General features: G+C 39.3%; 1 protein-coding gene across 1 annotated transcript; it reads right to left on the bottom strand.

Moving 5' to 3' along the window:
- Window positions 1-992: 992 nt before the first annotated feature.
- CFAP298 (cilia and flagella associated protein 298) lies at window positions 993-14,658 on the bottom strand. Its single transcript, XM_060234322.1, has 8 exons — window positions 14,432-14,658; window positions 10,592-10,732; window positions 9,451-9,618; window positions 7,654-7,721; window positions 5,868-6,026; window positions 2,615-2,746; window positions 1,489-1,584; window positions 993-1,390 (listed from the first exon to the last, which is right to left on the bottom strand). Exons 2-8 carry the CDS (start codon window positions 10,728-10,730, stop codon window positions 1,280-1,282), a joined length of 873 nt encoding a protein of 290 aa, XP_060090305.1. The 5' UTR covers window positions 10,731-10,732; window positions 14,432-14,658; the 3' UTR covers window positions 993-1,279.
- Between the last annotated feature and the right edge of the window lie 631 nt (window positions 14,659-15,289).

The raw sequence follows: 15,289 nt of genomic DNA, 5'->3' as shown, positions 1-15,289 counted from the left end.
GGTCATGTAGTTCCATCCATCCATCGGTGTGAACCAGGAAAATGGTGGTTTGTTTTGTGATTAATTTGATTTCTGAAGCGGTTCATGGTTCATGAAATGTAAAACTCACCGGGAGTCTTCACCAGGCTGTCCTCCACCTACCCTCCAAGTTTGGCAGACTGAATTTAGGATTTCAGAGTTATAGCCTTCCCAAAGCACATGCCCCCCATGAAAACTCAGCTTTAGCTCACACAACTAACTCTTCTATTTTCATGCTGCAGAATGGGAGCTCTGTGACTGGCTCTTGGAGCTGCCAATCAAGCTGCTATGGGTGTTTCTCGGGCTCCAAGAAGTCTATCCCCAACACTGCTTAGGAATTCATTGAATCAGTGCCAGGCTGTCTAGGAAAACAAACTTAAAAATGAACCAAATGAATCACCAAGGTCCAAATTAGTTCAGAACAAACCACGAATCAGCACCCCCCCACATTGTTCCCAACAATGGGGACCTAAGGTAGGCAACAAAGTTAACACTCACAATAGCAATTAAAAACTAAACACCCAAGTTGAAAAAGCTTTAAAACCTTCTTGAGAAGTAGTTTTACAGCCCTTTCACAATGCTGTCAAGGCAGAGGCTTTCCTCAACTTTTCAGGGATGCCATTTCATAAAACAGGCAGCGTTTACAGGAGTTAGATGACCATGCCTGGATGGGGTGACACTGCTCCTTCAGATATCTGAAGAAGTGAGCAGTTGACTCAACAGAAGTTCATACCTTGCCACAAATTCTGTTAGTCTTTAAAGTGCTACTAGAATCTTGCTCTTTTCTAGTTTATTTCCCTAGAAATTAGTCTCCCTCCCATAAGAAGAACCTGGTTAGTAGGATTCTCCCCCAATTTTTCATCCCAGGACACATCAGCCAAAGTATGAAAGTGGACTGTCTAGAAATGTTGCTTCAAAGAGATACTGAATGTTGCAAAAGCATGCCATCAGTGGAACAAAGGGACCAGAAGAACTGCAGAACAAGGACAAACTTATTTATTAGTATGACAGCTTTTTAAAATGTAAGCATCTGATCTGATAGTCTATTAAAACTGATTTTCAACACAACACAACACAACCCGTTCTACTGGTAAAGTGTGGCTTGTGCATAAGACTGAGACTAATATTGAACCAAACTCCATAATAAATTTCTTCTATGGCACTACAATTAAGAATATACAATGCACAGATTTGTATTCATATATCCACTATAACCAGTAGATTCATGAATTTTGTTAAAAATAAATCTATACAACTCATTTTATCTTGGTCTCCATTTGATGTCCTTTACACCATGAAAATGTCTTTTCAAAGCATGACTGTCAGCCCATTCAGAATCTAAACAGGAATCATCATCATTTTCTTCTAATTTCTGGGGGGGAAAAGAGCACAATGTTATAAATTTAAAAATCATTTAGTTGCATTATCTTCAGATACATATGGTATACATACTTCAGCAACACCCAATACCTTTAGTTCCTCCTGTCTTTTGTAATAATAAAGCATCATTTGTTTTTGTTCTTCATTACTTATAACAGGTTCTCGGGCTGGAGCACCTTGTCCTTTCTGGGAAAATAAAGATGGAATTGTTGCTGTAAGTAAAAATCCAAAATCAACATAGGATTATGCAGATAATGTATTTTATTGTATTAACTATTAATGTATTTTAAGCTGATTTATTGTTAGAATTTTATGTTGTAAGCCGCCCTGAGCCCGCTTCGGTGGGGTAGGGCGGGATATAAATCAAATGAAATAAAATAAATAAAAAATAAAAGCCCAATTGATTTTCAATGGGTGGGCTCATTAGAGACAAAGAGCAGATTTCACTCCCCATCATGTTTTAATTCTGAGTATTTTCTGATAGGAACCTTATAGTCAACTCAAACAGACACAGGCATTTCAGAATAAGTAGTACAATGAATTGCCATCACAAAAGAACCATTGCCTGAGCATTAATGATTGCCATATTGAACATATATGAACATATGAAGCTGCCTTATACTGAAGCAGACCCCTGGTCCATCAAAGTCAGTATTGTCTTCTCAGACTGGCAGTGGCTCTCCAGGGTCTCAAGCTGAGGTTTTTCACACCTATTTGCCTGGACCCTTTTTTTGGAGATGCCAGGGATTGAACCTGGGATCTTTTGCTTCCCAAGCAGATGCTCTACCACTGAGCCACCGTCCCATCCCCATATTGTATGGCAGAGATGCAATTCTAATTTTTTCCATTATACCCCCAAGCAATGTTCCCTTTAAGCTGCAGAGTCTTGTGAGCAAAAATTCTGCTTTGTGAGCTACTGTCATTAAAGTTGTAAGCCACTGCATAAATTAGTGTGCTCTGGGGTCATCCTTCCTGAGCTAAGACAAAAATGTGTGATCTAAAAATCTGTGAGCTAGCTCACGCTAGCTTAGAGGGAACACTGTTCCCAAGTTAAAAACAACAACAACCAAGTTGTTTGTGACCCATCATGCATAGGGCATGTGTAAAGATTAGTGCTGGAACCATGAGAAACAGCACTGTAATTCAATGAACCGTTGCTCAGTCTTGACAAAGCCCTGGACAACCAATGCAGAACCACAAAAAGGCTTGTACTTACTTTCTGTATCTTGACAATAATTTTTGTTTTATCATTTTTGCCCACATAGTCAGAAAGCTGATTTGTTCTTTTCAGCTCCTTTACCGCCCACCACAACTGTGCCTCTGGTTCCTCAATAACTTCAAGAGCAGCCTGTGAAAAAATGTCAAATGCAAGGAAATGCATAATGTGTATGGAGTTTCCAATAACAAATACAAAAATTACAAACTGTACAGGTTTCCCTTTAATGGACTAAGGGAACAACTTGGCCTCCAGCTTAAATATTTCAACTGAACAAGAGATGAGGAAAAGGAAGCCTACTGTATAGGAAATCCAGCTCACATATTTTGATACATTAAGAGAATAACAGCTATATTATGATAGAACTATAAGTGATTAAATGGGTAGCTACGTGTTAATATTAAAACATCCCTCTACTGTACAGGTTTGTAAATATATTTAAAACATCATGGCTAAGGGATTGGACAAATATGTTTTTTCATGTCAGTAGTAATATTACTGGCTCTAACCATGGGTCTTCAAAGTAGTCACACAATTAGATCATTTTTTTAAAAAAAAAACAGAATTGCTGGAATGCTAGTTGGTATAAAATTGCATTTTGACAGCAAACATAATTTTCCAGTTGGCAGAAACGAATATTGAAGATACAGGAAATATCCTTTTTTCGTGGCTGGGAGGTGTCCTATGAACAATGGGTTAACTCTCCAGAGTACTATAGACTTGTGCAGATGAACCTGAAACTACTCCATATCATAGGAGGAAGCCCCTTACAGTATTTTATGTGTGTCAGCAAAAGACATCAGGAGGACAGAAAAAGGAGATAGAAAGAAGCAACTGAGATAACCTGGAGTCCCTAAAAATGAGAGGTCCTATGCCCCAGTGGGGACAGGCCATTCTTCATTCACTGACAAGAAGATCACAGTAGGCCCTGCATTCCTTTCTACATCAGCAGTGGAATGTGTCCAATAAATAGTGGAATGCTTCAAAGTAGGCTGTCCATGCAAAGGAGGGAGAACACTGCTAGCGCAGAGGAAGCTGTACAGAAATGATATGTTGTTGAGTCTCCCAAAAGCTGCATCAGGGCAATCTGTAATGTTTTGCAAAAAGAAATGCATGCTGCAGCTGGACAAAAGTCTTTAATGGGTGTCCTAGTACTTCAGAGGTGGCCACTCTTCTGATGGAGTACACAGTAATCTTTGCCGCCGCCAGAAAGAAAAAGAGGAAAAAGAATCTGAGAAGATAGTAAAGTGAGTTGGAAAGAAACTGAATAAATAAAAAATGGAGAAAAGACACAACATGACACAGAAAAAACAAGAACAAGATTAGTTTTGGCTAGAAAGATTAGTTTGGCTGGGAAAGAATTAGGAAGCGCTCCCTCTTATAGCGACGGGTGCCCTTAGGTTCATTTGCACGAATCCTGAGTTAATCCCTCATTCATAGGGCATCTTCTTTTGGCAATGGAGACCTTGCTTCCTGAAGGAACACAAGTATCTCATAGAGTCAGTGCAAACCAAGGGTCATGTAACCTACATGCAGGCTGCAGCTTTAACTTTGTTTACTTGGAAAATCAATCAACTAACACTTCACTTAATTAACAGTGGGAAATGAATCTTAACTGCAAATTTTAGTCACTGTGGCTATAAGTTAAGGGCATAGTTGTTTGTATCTTGGTGAGTTAATGTAACAGGTTGAAATACAAGTTATTCAAAGTGCCTGTTCTGACAAAAGAATGCTAGGGAGTTTTTTTTTTAAATTCTAGATTACCTTTAAGCATTCCTCATTAAATTAAAAGTTCATATGATGAAAATATGTAATAAGTACATTAAATAATTAATTGGTTAAAACGCAGAGAGTAATCAACTAAAATATTTAATTGGTTCACAGATTTAATAATCGTAATGCTAAGAACTTCCTGGGACTATGAAGAGAAAGTCAACTCAGAATGACTTGAATTAACTTCCTAGAGCGGAAAGACTTTTTGGACAAATTCAGTTGAATGATAAATTGTTTTAATAATTTCTATTATGTTACCTTTCATTATAGCTGTAAGACTTAACACCAGGGTTTACAAATAGCTTTAAGTATAATACTCATATTCTTACTCTTAAATTATCTAGAAGGTTGCCTTTCCTTATCAGGTGACTGATTCTGTTGATATTTTATTTATTTATTTATTCTATGATTTGTATCCCGCCCTTCCCATAAATGGCTCAGGGCGGCTCACAGCAGACGATAAAACAGAATTTAAATTAACATTTACATATATAAGCTGTTTAAAAAGTCAGAACATTTAAAACCTTAAAACCTTAACATCAAATCTTATACAATATAATTAACAGGAGTCTAGTAAGCTACATTTGCTTCCCAGTTAGGTGTAGGCTAGCCGGAAGAGGATTGTCTTACAGGCCCTGTGGAATTGAATATGTAGTGGGATACAAAGGAACATAATTGGATTCCACTGTGTTGGGATGCTATAATATATGCATTATTTCCTTGCTAAGTTAGTTTCAAAAGCCATATGTTATATTTAATTCCAGTAATAGCAGTGCCTTCAGTGACAAATATTCATACCTCCATACTTCATTTCTAACCACAATGCAAAATATATTGAATCCAAAGATACTGTTCTACCAGAACAGCACCACTTACACTGTGGACCAAGGAAGGAGGAAGTATTTCTTGTCAATTCCGTCCTCCTTCTGAGGATCCACCACTTTGCCCTCAATGCTGATCATGAAGGTCTTCTGACCCTTGGGAATAGAACTTCAGGGGGCAAATGTGGAAAGTCCCATTCTACTTTCTTCAATCCCACTGTGATACTGTTGAGCCAATCTTTTTTATATTTACATGATCCTAAAAATCAACTAAATGGTAATTTAAATGGATTTCATGCTTGTATAGCATGTTTTATTCATTAACTGAATTTTCACAAGCAGTAGAATAGAAACTCCTTTTTTCCAGCTTTCTAGTAAAGAAATCTGTAGCAATGTACAGTTGCTCTGTGGCTGCAAAAGGGATAGGAAAAAAAATACTCTGATCCTAGTGGAAGAAGGCAGGAGTTAAGATCTTCCCCTGCAGAAGCACCAGCAACAGAAAGCCTTTTTAAAAATATAAAATGGATAGTAGGATGCAAAGACCTCTTGAAACGAAGCAATTTAGCAATCTAATAAAAAATAAATGATAAATACATGCTCTGTAAAATCCCCAATCTTTCAATCCAGAAAATATTAATGCAATCCAAGTAAATTATTACATGAGTTCCTGACAGATCTTCTTTATTTTCAAATTCCATTCTAATTGGATCATATGGAGGCAGTCCCATTGGATAAACAATCATCACAGCTCCTCGAAGTTGATCCAGAGCATCTTTCACCATATCCATATTAACATATACATTAGCTTGAACTTGTTTCTGAAATATAGACGGAAGTCATTATTTAATTCAACAAAGCACAAAGAAAATAATGTTTTCCAGTCATTCTGCAATATGGATCAGCGTGGCATTTGAGCGTAAAGCCTCTCTTAATTTTATGCTAATTTATTAAGAAACATGTAAAGGTTTGTTTTATTGTATGCACAATATAGCAGTTTACATTAGTAGGGATAAACTGACACATTAATTTCTAAAGGTTTAATTTAAAAGAGCTGTAGAAAGTATTTGTAACAGATTTTCAGTGGGTAACCCATATATGAGATTACTTTTTAGAGAATGTAATAGTCATAAATATATACATTTTATAAATCTGGAATTATTATCTACAAAGCAACAAATGACAGCGATCCATTCAAAATTAAGAATATAAAGTGTGTTTGGGTATAAATGTGTGTGTGTGGAAGAACTGAGCATGTGCTTAGCTCACCTTCTGAAATTAATGGTAGTTTAAGATTTCAGTAAGCGTCTTTCTCTTTAAAAATGTAAATAGAAGCATAGGAGAAGAGAGACTCCTTGTGGACAACAACTGTTGGGTTAATTAATAGCAAATATTGTGTGCCACCATTCTGGGCCACCTTACTAAAGGGGGGAAAAAACCCAAACCACAACTGATGTATTCCCTCTCCTGAAGGGCAAATAAGAGCTAGGGAAGCAATTATGTCAGGAACCCACCATCAAACTAGCAGATCCACCTCACCCCCCCTCCGCTCAATTCTAGGTTTTAAAAAGTCAGGAGACCAGAGATCTCCTGTATTAACATGTATTTTATAGCAAATTACAAGTTTACAAATTCTTATGTTTTCAAAATTATTTATTTCATTACTAATTAATCATTAGACTTCTAGCACACCCTTCCCCAAACCACAAGACTCAGGGTGGGTAACAAGTTAAAAACAGTATCATAATTAATTATTAAAACAATGTAACGTAATAGCAATTAAGATAAAAACAGATGGCAATGTAGGCACTAATACAATGGATCAACAACCTTTACAGCAAGAACAAAAATTAAGTTCAGGAATCTGATGTCATTTGCTAGACATAATAAATATTTGACTATAAGAAGATCTACAAACTGTTTTCATCAACTTGAGTGATTTGATATTCCAAAGAAACTTAACTATGTGCAGGTATCAATAAAGTAGGGTAATTTTACATACAACTTTTGAGTTACTGGGATCATTTGTTCCATGGGTTTGCCACAGTAACAATATCAAAGGGCAGTGGTGTACTGCACATTCTCATTATTACTTAGCACAGAGTCCCTCAAGCTCAAGCCTTAAAAATACTGGTCACACATTAATCCTTAAAGGAGCTTCTTTTGACAACACAGAAGGTCTGTGTAGAATAATAGAGCTGGAAGGGTCATCTAGTCCACCCCGCTGTACAATGCAGGAAATTCACAAATAACTCCCCCTAAATTCACAGGATCAGCATTGCTGTCAGATAGCCATCTAGCCACTGATTAAAAACCTCCAAGGAAGGAGAGCCCACCACCTCCCAAAGAAGACTGTTCCACTGAGGAACACGCATAATTATTTTAAAAGTTTAAAAATATCAATGAAATTACTTTTATAATGCTAGTATTTGTCTAACAATTTATTACCTTAGAAATTAGTGCCTTGACTTCTTCTGTTGTTGCTTTTAGAACCTGCTTCATTTTTTCATTTGGAGCTTTAAAATAACAGACGTGATTAATACCCATGTCATTGTACAAAACATGTTGCATAAAACCAATATTCCAATTTTGCACAAAGGATGTACTGGAAATGCCTCTAAATTAAATGCCAGATGTAGTCAAAGCTTATATTAGTCAATGAAGTTCTCTAACAACTAGATAGAGGGCTGTATCCTATGATTCTATTCACTGAAAGCAAAGCTTTCTGCTGACATAAGGACGCTCTTCTGCACCAAAGCACCACTATAATTAGAATGACATCCTAGGAAACAATCCAGAGCTTCAAAAATAGAACCAAGTCAAGCAAACTTGGTTCTAAAGAGGCTACAAGAGAAGGGATTAAAAAAAAATCACATCACATTCTTCTGCATACATCTGATTATGCTAAATTATAACAAGTTGATTACTGATATATCCTTGGATTTGGAGAGATGGGCAATCTTAAATCTTTCTCTTTTGAGGGGTATTTTTTGTATTTTTATGTGTATGTGTGTGCACCTTCACCTGGCACAGAAATGACAAGAGCTCATGGACATTTCAAAAAAAAAAATTGGAAACCTCTTATAGATGCTGTTATGGCTGAGCCTGCCTTGGTGCAGTAACATAACCAAGCTTACACTGGGTTTAGTTCAAGTCACTCTCCAATGTCACACACAGTTAAAACAAAGAAGCTTTATTAGAGAAATTTAAAAAAAAGTTTAAAACAGATTATGTAGTTCAGTGGCAATCACTAATCAGGAAAATAATAAAGCTAACTAGCTGACTACTTATTTTATTCTGGAATACTCAACCATAAACTTTGACATTAGAGGGAACAAGCTGGAGACCGGTAAGGAACTTTGTGCAGGGTTGAGAATTACCTTCAAAATTCTAAAATATCCCAGCAGCTTTTGCTGACTGCTTTCTCCATGTCTCCCATTTGCCTCCTTTAACTGGTTTCAATGTTCCATGCTTTCTGGAGCATGTTCAGGCCTCATCAGGCCATTTTGGTACTTTCCCTTTTGTTGTTAATTTATAAAGCCATTTCTCGACTTGATATCTGAGGATCTCATGTTCTGTATATTTAGAAAGAATTTAAAAGTCCCCTTTCTTACCTGTTGGAGGTTGGCTTTGGAGATTTCATGATTGGCATGAGTCATCCATTTTATTATTATATAGTAACAATGTTCTATAGTGCCAGCTGAATATTACATTACTAGCTGTAATTTGTATTTTCCTGAGTTAGATACAAGGGACTTACCGTAATATGGAGCTTTATAAGAGCAACATATATGGTCTGTTGCTTCAGCCAATCTCACATTTATGTAGCTTAAAATAATGTTGATATATACATTTAACAAACTACATTTAATATTTGGATTAGTTAAGGCAGTGACATTGGTTACTTATATGACGTTACAACTACTGTCTCTCTGGATAAGATATTTACAATTACCTCTGACTGTAATAAGTATAAGAGAACAAAGACAATACTGTGTAAGAAAGAACAATATGCTGATTTCCATCAGGGACGCTGCATAGCAATCCCAGTCTTCTTTAGTAGTCAACCACCCAAGTACTGACTGTGGTCGACCCTGCTTAGCTCCCAAGCGCTAGCCTGGGCTATTCTGGCTGCTAACTTTGCTATAAAAATGAATAAATATCTTCAATACACAACCCACTTCAGGTTTCCAACCTGTGGACTGAAGACCACTATGACAAGATATGTATCCTTGTCGCATTTACCATGGCCATTTCTTCGCCCAATTTCATCTTTTTTAAATACACTTCCACCGCTTGGAATACATTTTTCTGCCCATTCATCTTTCAACTTCAGCTCTTCAATTTGTTCATCTGTCAAACCTTGCATGTTAGGAGGTAATAAAATACCATGTTCTGCCAGCATTTCCATTTCTTTAAAAAAAGAAGATAAAAAATGGAATAAGAATGTTGTTTCCCATCAGACCCTTCTGAACATTTGAGAAGTTTCTGTTCTCCTAGAGTTGGATCCAAAGAACCGCAAGCAGAGCTCTACACATGGGACAGAGGCTACCATGCCCCTCCTTTCCATATATACAGCTTCTGGGGACCTTCTAGATTCAGTGCAGAGTCTGCTGTGGAGCATTCTGTCATGGGAAGAGAAAAGTCCATCCACTGGCAGAAAAGAAATATTGTTACTTAGAAATCAAGAAGTATTATAGCACCAGAGTATAAATCTGTACTATCACAGTCATGTTTAAAAATTATTTACATCTGTTTTGAATCCTGCACAGGAAATCTGGGGACATCAAAAAGATTTCACTTGAAATAAGATGGTGATTTATTCTAGAGTTAAAGAAACACCAAGCGATCAGCATAACATTGTAGCTCAAGTAGCTGCTTGTAGAACTATAGCTGAGTGTCCCTGTGCCCACAGAGCACATGAAGACCTTCCAAGTAGAAAACACAGCAATCCATCAAGAACAAAACTAAACAACCCTGATTGTCATCTGCACTGCACATCTGCAATTCATGAGGGCTCAAAGAGGCCAGATAATTTAGTGTAAGGGTGACAGCCAGTTCCCATCACTGTCCCCTTCACATTGCCTCCAACATATGGCACAAGGCCTTTTGTGGCACAACCTCGCCACAGAGTCTAAGTAGTGCACAGAAAACTATTGCACTAGGGCCAAAATTTGGATGCTGGCACCAGCATTACAGTGAGAGTTACCACAAGCATCCAGGAGCCTTACCCAAATCCTATGTACTGGAACTTTGGCACAGGAACTCATATGAAAAGAGTGTCAATTACAAACAAGAATACAGCAAACTTACAGTCAGTATTAGGACAGTTGTGTTCCTGAGGACAGTCAGAGAACAACAGAAAGGCAACAGATAAACTTGATACCTGCACAAACACGTTGAACTTTGAGCCTTCCATTGTAGATCCTTGTCACTGCTAAAGTTAAATCTTCAATGGAAGTGCTGCCTGTTGTTTCCAGCAAAAACTGGCTCTCATCACCACGCTTCACATGGAGCAGAACCATTTCTGCAAACAAAACTACAAAAGATAAGGATTAAAAAACAAACTCAGCATACAGTGAAAATTTATTTTCTAATTTACTTAATGTACAGTCCACCTTTCTCACAGAGTAAAAGAGGATTACATAATATAAAGTATTGCAATCAAATAACACAAGAGAACTAATAAGAAATGCAAAAGGACTAGGATTACTAAATTAGGAAGAATGCATAAATCAAATATATGTCAAGTGATACAGAAAATGAAACTACATAAGGAGAAAAGAATGGGGTAATACATAAAACAGATAATGTATAGCATTATGATGCTAAGAACTTAGTAACATTAGCAAGCTTTTAAGGAAAAGATCAAGAATTATATTAATAAAACAATCAGGCAAAAGGCAACTAAAAAAGAATTCTTTATTCAAGTCTGTAAATGCCTAATGGATATTAACTAGGCACCAGGAAAGCCTCAAGAGGGAAAGCATTGCAAAGATGATCTGCCACCACTGAAAAAGAACTGTTTGGTCTCCATGAATTCTGTTTTTGTGTGGATAGGTATGATGTCTTTAAATTTTTTGTTATTTCTTTCTCTCACTCAAGGTATGCAACACGGCCATCAGGAATTTAATTTCAGTCCTATCAACCTTTCCCATGGTATTTTGCCCAAGCTCTAAGGCTCCTTTGTTGGACTACATTGTCCTGAGGATGAGACTCTAGTATTTAAATAGCATGTGACTCCCAGTTAACAATAACGGAAATAAAACTTTATCTGTATAAGAAGTATATTAGTTTCAAGATGTTTTGTAGCTTCAGTGAATAAAACAGTGTATATGAATAACTTCTGACTGAGGTATCATTCTCCTTCACTTCACGCACACTCCTCATTCTCAAATCCTTTCTCTTCAGAATGTACTTCGTTCAATCTTTATTCTATTTAACTCAGTTTAATCTTTCTCTTCTAAACTCAGGATTCGGTCAGCTTCTGTCTCTCACACCCTTATAATATTTTGACAATATCAGGTTTTGACTCTCTCTAGTTGCTAATATGTCTTCTAAAGCAGGGGTGTCAAACATGTGGCCGAAGGCAAACCAGACCCCCAGAGGGCTCCTATCAGCAACTGGCTGTCATCTGCTCCCTTCTCCCTTTCTCTTGCTTCCTTCTGCATAACAGCTTGCTTTGCAAGGCTTGCTCAACTGCACAGGAGCTACAGAGCAAAACCTCTATTTTCTCCATTGGCTGAGGTTTCTCCCTTGGAAAGGAAGGGAGGAGAGATATAGCTTTCTTTGCCAGGCTCCCTCAATCACACAACAGAGCTACTGAGTCAAGCCTCTCTTCCTTCTATTGGCTGAGGCTCCTCCCCCTCCTGGTCCCCTGAGGAGGGCAGGAAAGAGTCAGAACTTCCTTTGCCCAGTTCGCTGGATCCCATGGGAGAAATACAAAGAAAGCACCTTTAAGACCAGCAAGTGCTAATGTTTTAAGCATGTTTTATTACAAGTTTTTTTTTTTAAATTGTGTTTGTCTGTGTCATTTATAAAGTTTATATCTCTGCTACCTAATCTTAAATACACACATGGCCTGGCCTGATATGGCCTGGCCCCACAAGGTCTAATTTATGTCAGATCCGGCCCTCATAACAAAACCTGCTCTAAAGTATTGTTTTCCTTTTAGAATCTTAATGCCTTTCATAGCACTAATAGAGAGTCTAATAAGAAGACTGCTTCTCAGACTTGGTAGACCGCTGACTCACCACAACTGACTATTAACTGCTGTCTTCTCTCTCTCTCTCTACATACACACACTTCTTAGCTCTATCCATACACTCTCAATCACCAATCACCTCACTCACTCTTTACTCACCTTGTTCTTCTGCAATTTACCAAACATTTAAAGAAACGCACACTTAAAACTTTAAATCATTACAGTCTACAGCTGCCTAACTCCTGCAGAGGGGGCCCAGAGATTAGGGCTTCAGAAAAGGGACTCAAATGCCAGGCTGGACAAGATGTGAAGTACTCCAACACCAAGTCATTTAGAACCTTATAGGCAAGAACCAGCACTCTGAATTGCACCTGGAAACTGATGGATAACCAACATCTACTGTACATGCTATGTCTGGAATGCCAACTGTAAATAACAGAGAACAAAATATGATAGTCTGCTTTGGGAGCTGAGTCCAGTGGCAATTTTAAGAACATCAAAGTTTTGAGTATAAGCTTTCATGTGCATCCACACTTCTTCACATACATTGAAATAAAAATCACCAACCATTACATATAGAATGTTGTCCAGAGGGGCCAATTAGAATCAAGATGCATAAGTAACTGAGCAGTAAATATAGCTAAGACTGGATGAAGGCAACTGGTAAGACCTGTTAATAGCAGCAAATTAGCACACAACATAATAAAAGGAATTTACAAACAGCTGTGAGAACTGAATGACATTAGCATGTGTAGTGCTTTTCAGATTAAACCAAAATTTTCTCACACCCTCTAATGCCACCATTGTTTCACACTGAGCTTTTTTGTAGAAAAAGCCCAGCAGGAACTCATTTACATATTAGGCCACATCCCTGACGCCAAGCCAGCCGGAACTGTTTCTGTATGTTCTTGCTCAAAAAAAGCCCTGCTTGTCACTATCCATCCATCTTTCCACTCACCCACTGTGCCTCTCTTCCTCCAAAGAAGTGTGCTTGCACAGGAAATGAAGTGCCACTGAGGAAGCTGGGGAAAAAAGCAAGGTATGGTGTGGCTGCAGCAAGCCCTGGAAAAGAAGCAAAAGGTTAAGGAGCTGGACTTGAGCCCTGTGCGGGGCAGATATGGCCCGCAGGCCACGTTTGACACCCCTATGTAGTTGATATTAGATGCAGTGACTGTGTTGTCCATATGTATGAGGCAGAAAAGTTGGAATCTGGGCTTATTGCAAGTTTTGGTAATGCTGTCCATGTTCAAATTAGATATTGTATTATTGTAGGTGAGGAGTTGTTTGAGATCCAGAGCCTGTCTGTGACCCAGAAAGCTGTTTATTTTTATCTATTTGAATTGTGATCCTGTTTGGGAGCCGGAAAGACTGGCCATCCACTTTACCTTTCCCAGTGGGCCTCTGCCCTTCTCCAATGGTGCCAGTGAAGAGCAACATTGGTCAAGCAACAGCTGGCTTAGCTTTACTGGCTTCGTATGATGCCTGGCTGAGGAAGAGCACAAGTCCAGGAATGTGAAGCCAGGTGCAACCTTGCCTGTGCTCCTCCTCACTGGCCATACTTCTCCTAGGCTGGCAAAAAAAGCTGGACACTACTGTGACCTCATGCATGGCAATGTCCAGCTTTACTGTGCCAGCCAATGAGGAAAAGCTTGGCAGTGCCTAGGATTGCCTTGCCAGCCTCTGGTCAATGCAGAGAAGTACTTCTCTCTCAGTCTGATTCTTCAGTCCATCAGATGCAGAAGCATGGCAAGGAGACCCTTTCCCTGGGTTGTTGTGGCTTCTTAGGTTTCCTCTGGCTACAAATACCACAGTTTCAGAGCTACACCAGTACTCCATACACGAAGGATTAAGAAATACATGTTCCTTCCAGACCTAAACAGGAACTTTTCCACCTCTTAAACAGTAGCCAGTGGGCATACAGCAACTGTAATACCTCTGTTTTTTCTACATATTCTACAATACATGCAAGACGACAGAAGGAAGAGAACAGGAAAACCAAGCAAGCAAAATACTGATACTCACTCTTAAAGTCTACCGAGACGTAGCTTCCCCATCAGAGCATCAAAAATATTTCTGCCTATCAGAATGCTACTCAGTACATCACGGCTCGTCCCTTCTCCCACCCCTCCGGTGCCACAAAAGAATGCAACTAAAGGAATGCAACTCTTACATAAGGCCGGGGGAAACCCCGCAATAGCGACAGCCTTAAGAGAGCAACTCTCAAAACTATTGACGGTTTTAAAAAAAGAAAGGGGGTGGTGGAAGATCGAGAGGAAATGAAAGTGTGGAGAATTGTCTGCGCACTCTGGTGCCCCGCCTCCCTTAACTGTTATTTCCATTTCCATGGAAACCAACAGACACAACACGGTTCGCGAGTCGCCCGGAATCGGAATCCTACCCGCCTCTTCCGCCGCACTCGTGGGCGCCGCTCAGCTGCCTCCCCCGGCGCGCAGAATTCCAAACACCGCAGTCCCTCCTCGCCAGAGCCTAGCTCGATGCCCAGCGTGTGACCCCGGAAGTAATCCTGTTATTTCCCCCTGCCTCTTAACAAAGGGTGGCACGCAGCGGAAGTCAAGGAATGCAATTTCCCCGTTATTTAGCCACACTGATTAGAAAGCATGGATGCGAAGGAGCGTGGTAGACGCTTAGGCTAAGTTTTATTTTGGGAGCCAGCTGGAGGAGCTTCAGGGGAGCTAGGGGAGGATACGTAGCAGTGGCGTAGGGAGGGGGGCGGGCCCCCCCAGGTCTGGGGCCGCCCCCCCCAGGTCTGGGGCCGCCCCCCCCAGGTCTGGGGGCCCCCCTCCAAACAATGACCGTGTTGCTGCGCTGCGAGGGGGCGGAGAAAAAGAATGGCTCCCGACAGCGAGGGGGAGCGCGCGC

This window comes from Heteronotia binoei, chromosome 3 (genome assembly GCF_032191835.1).
Source record: "Heteronotia binoei isolate CCM8104 ecotype False Entrance Well chromosome 3, APGP_CSIRO_Hbin_v1, whole genome shotgun sequence".
In the NCBI taxonomy this organism is placed as follows: Eukaryota; Metazoa; Chordata; class Lepidosauria; order Squamata; family Gekkonidae; genus Heteronotia; species Heteronotia binoei.
This window is presented reverse-complemented; position numbering and strand designations above follow the sequence as displayed.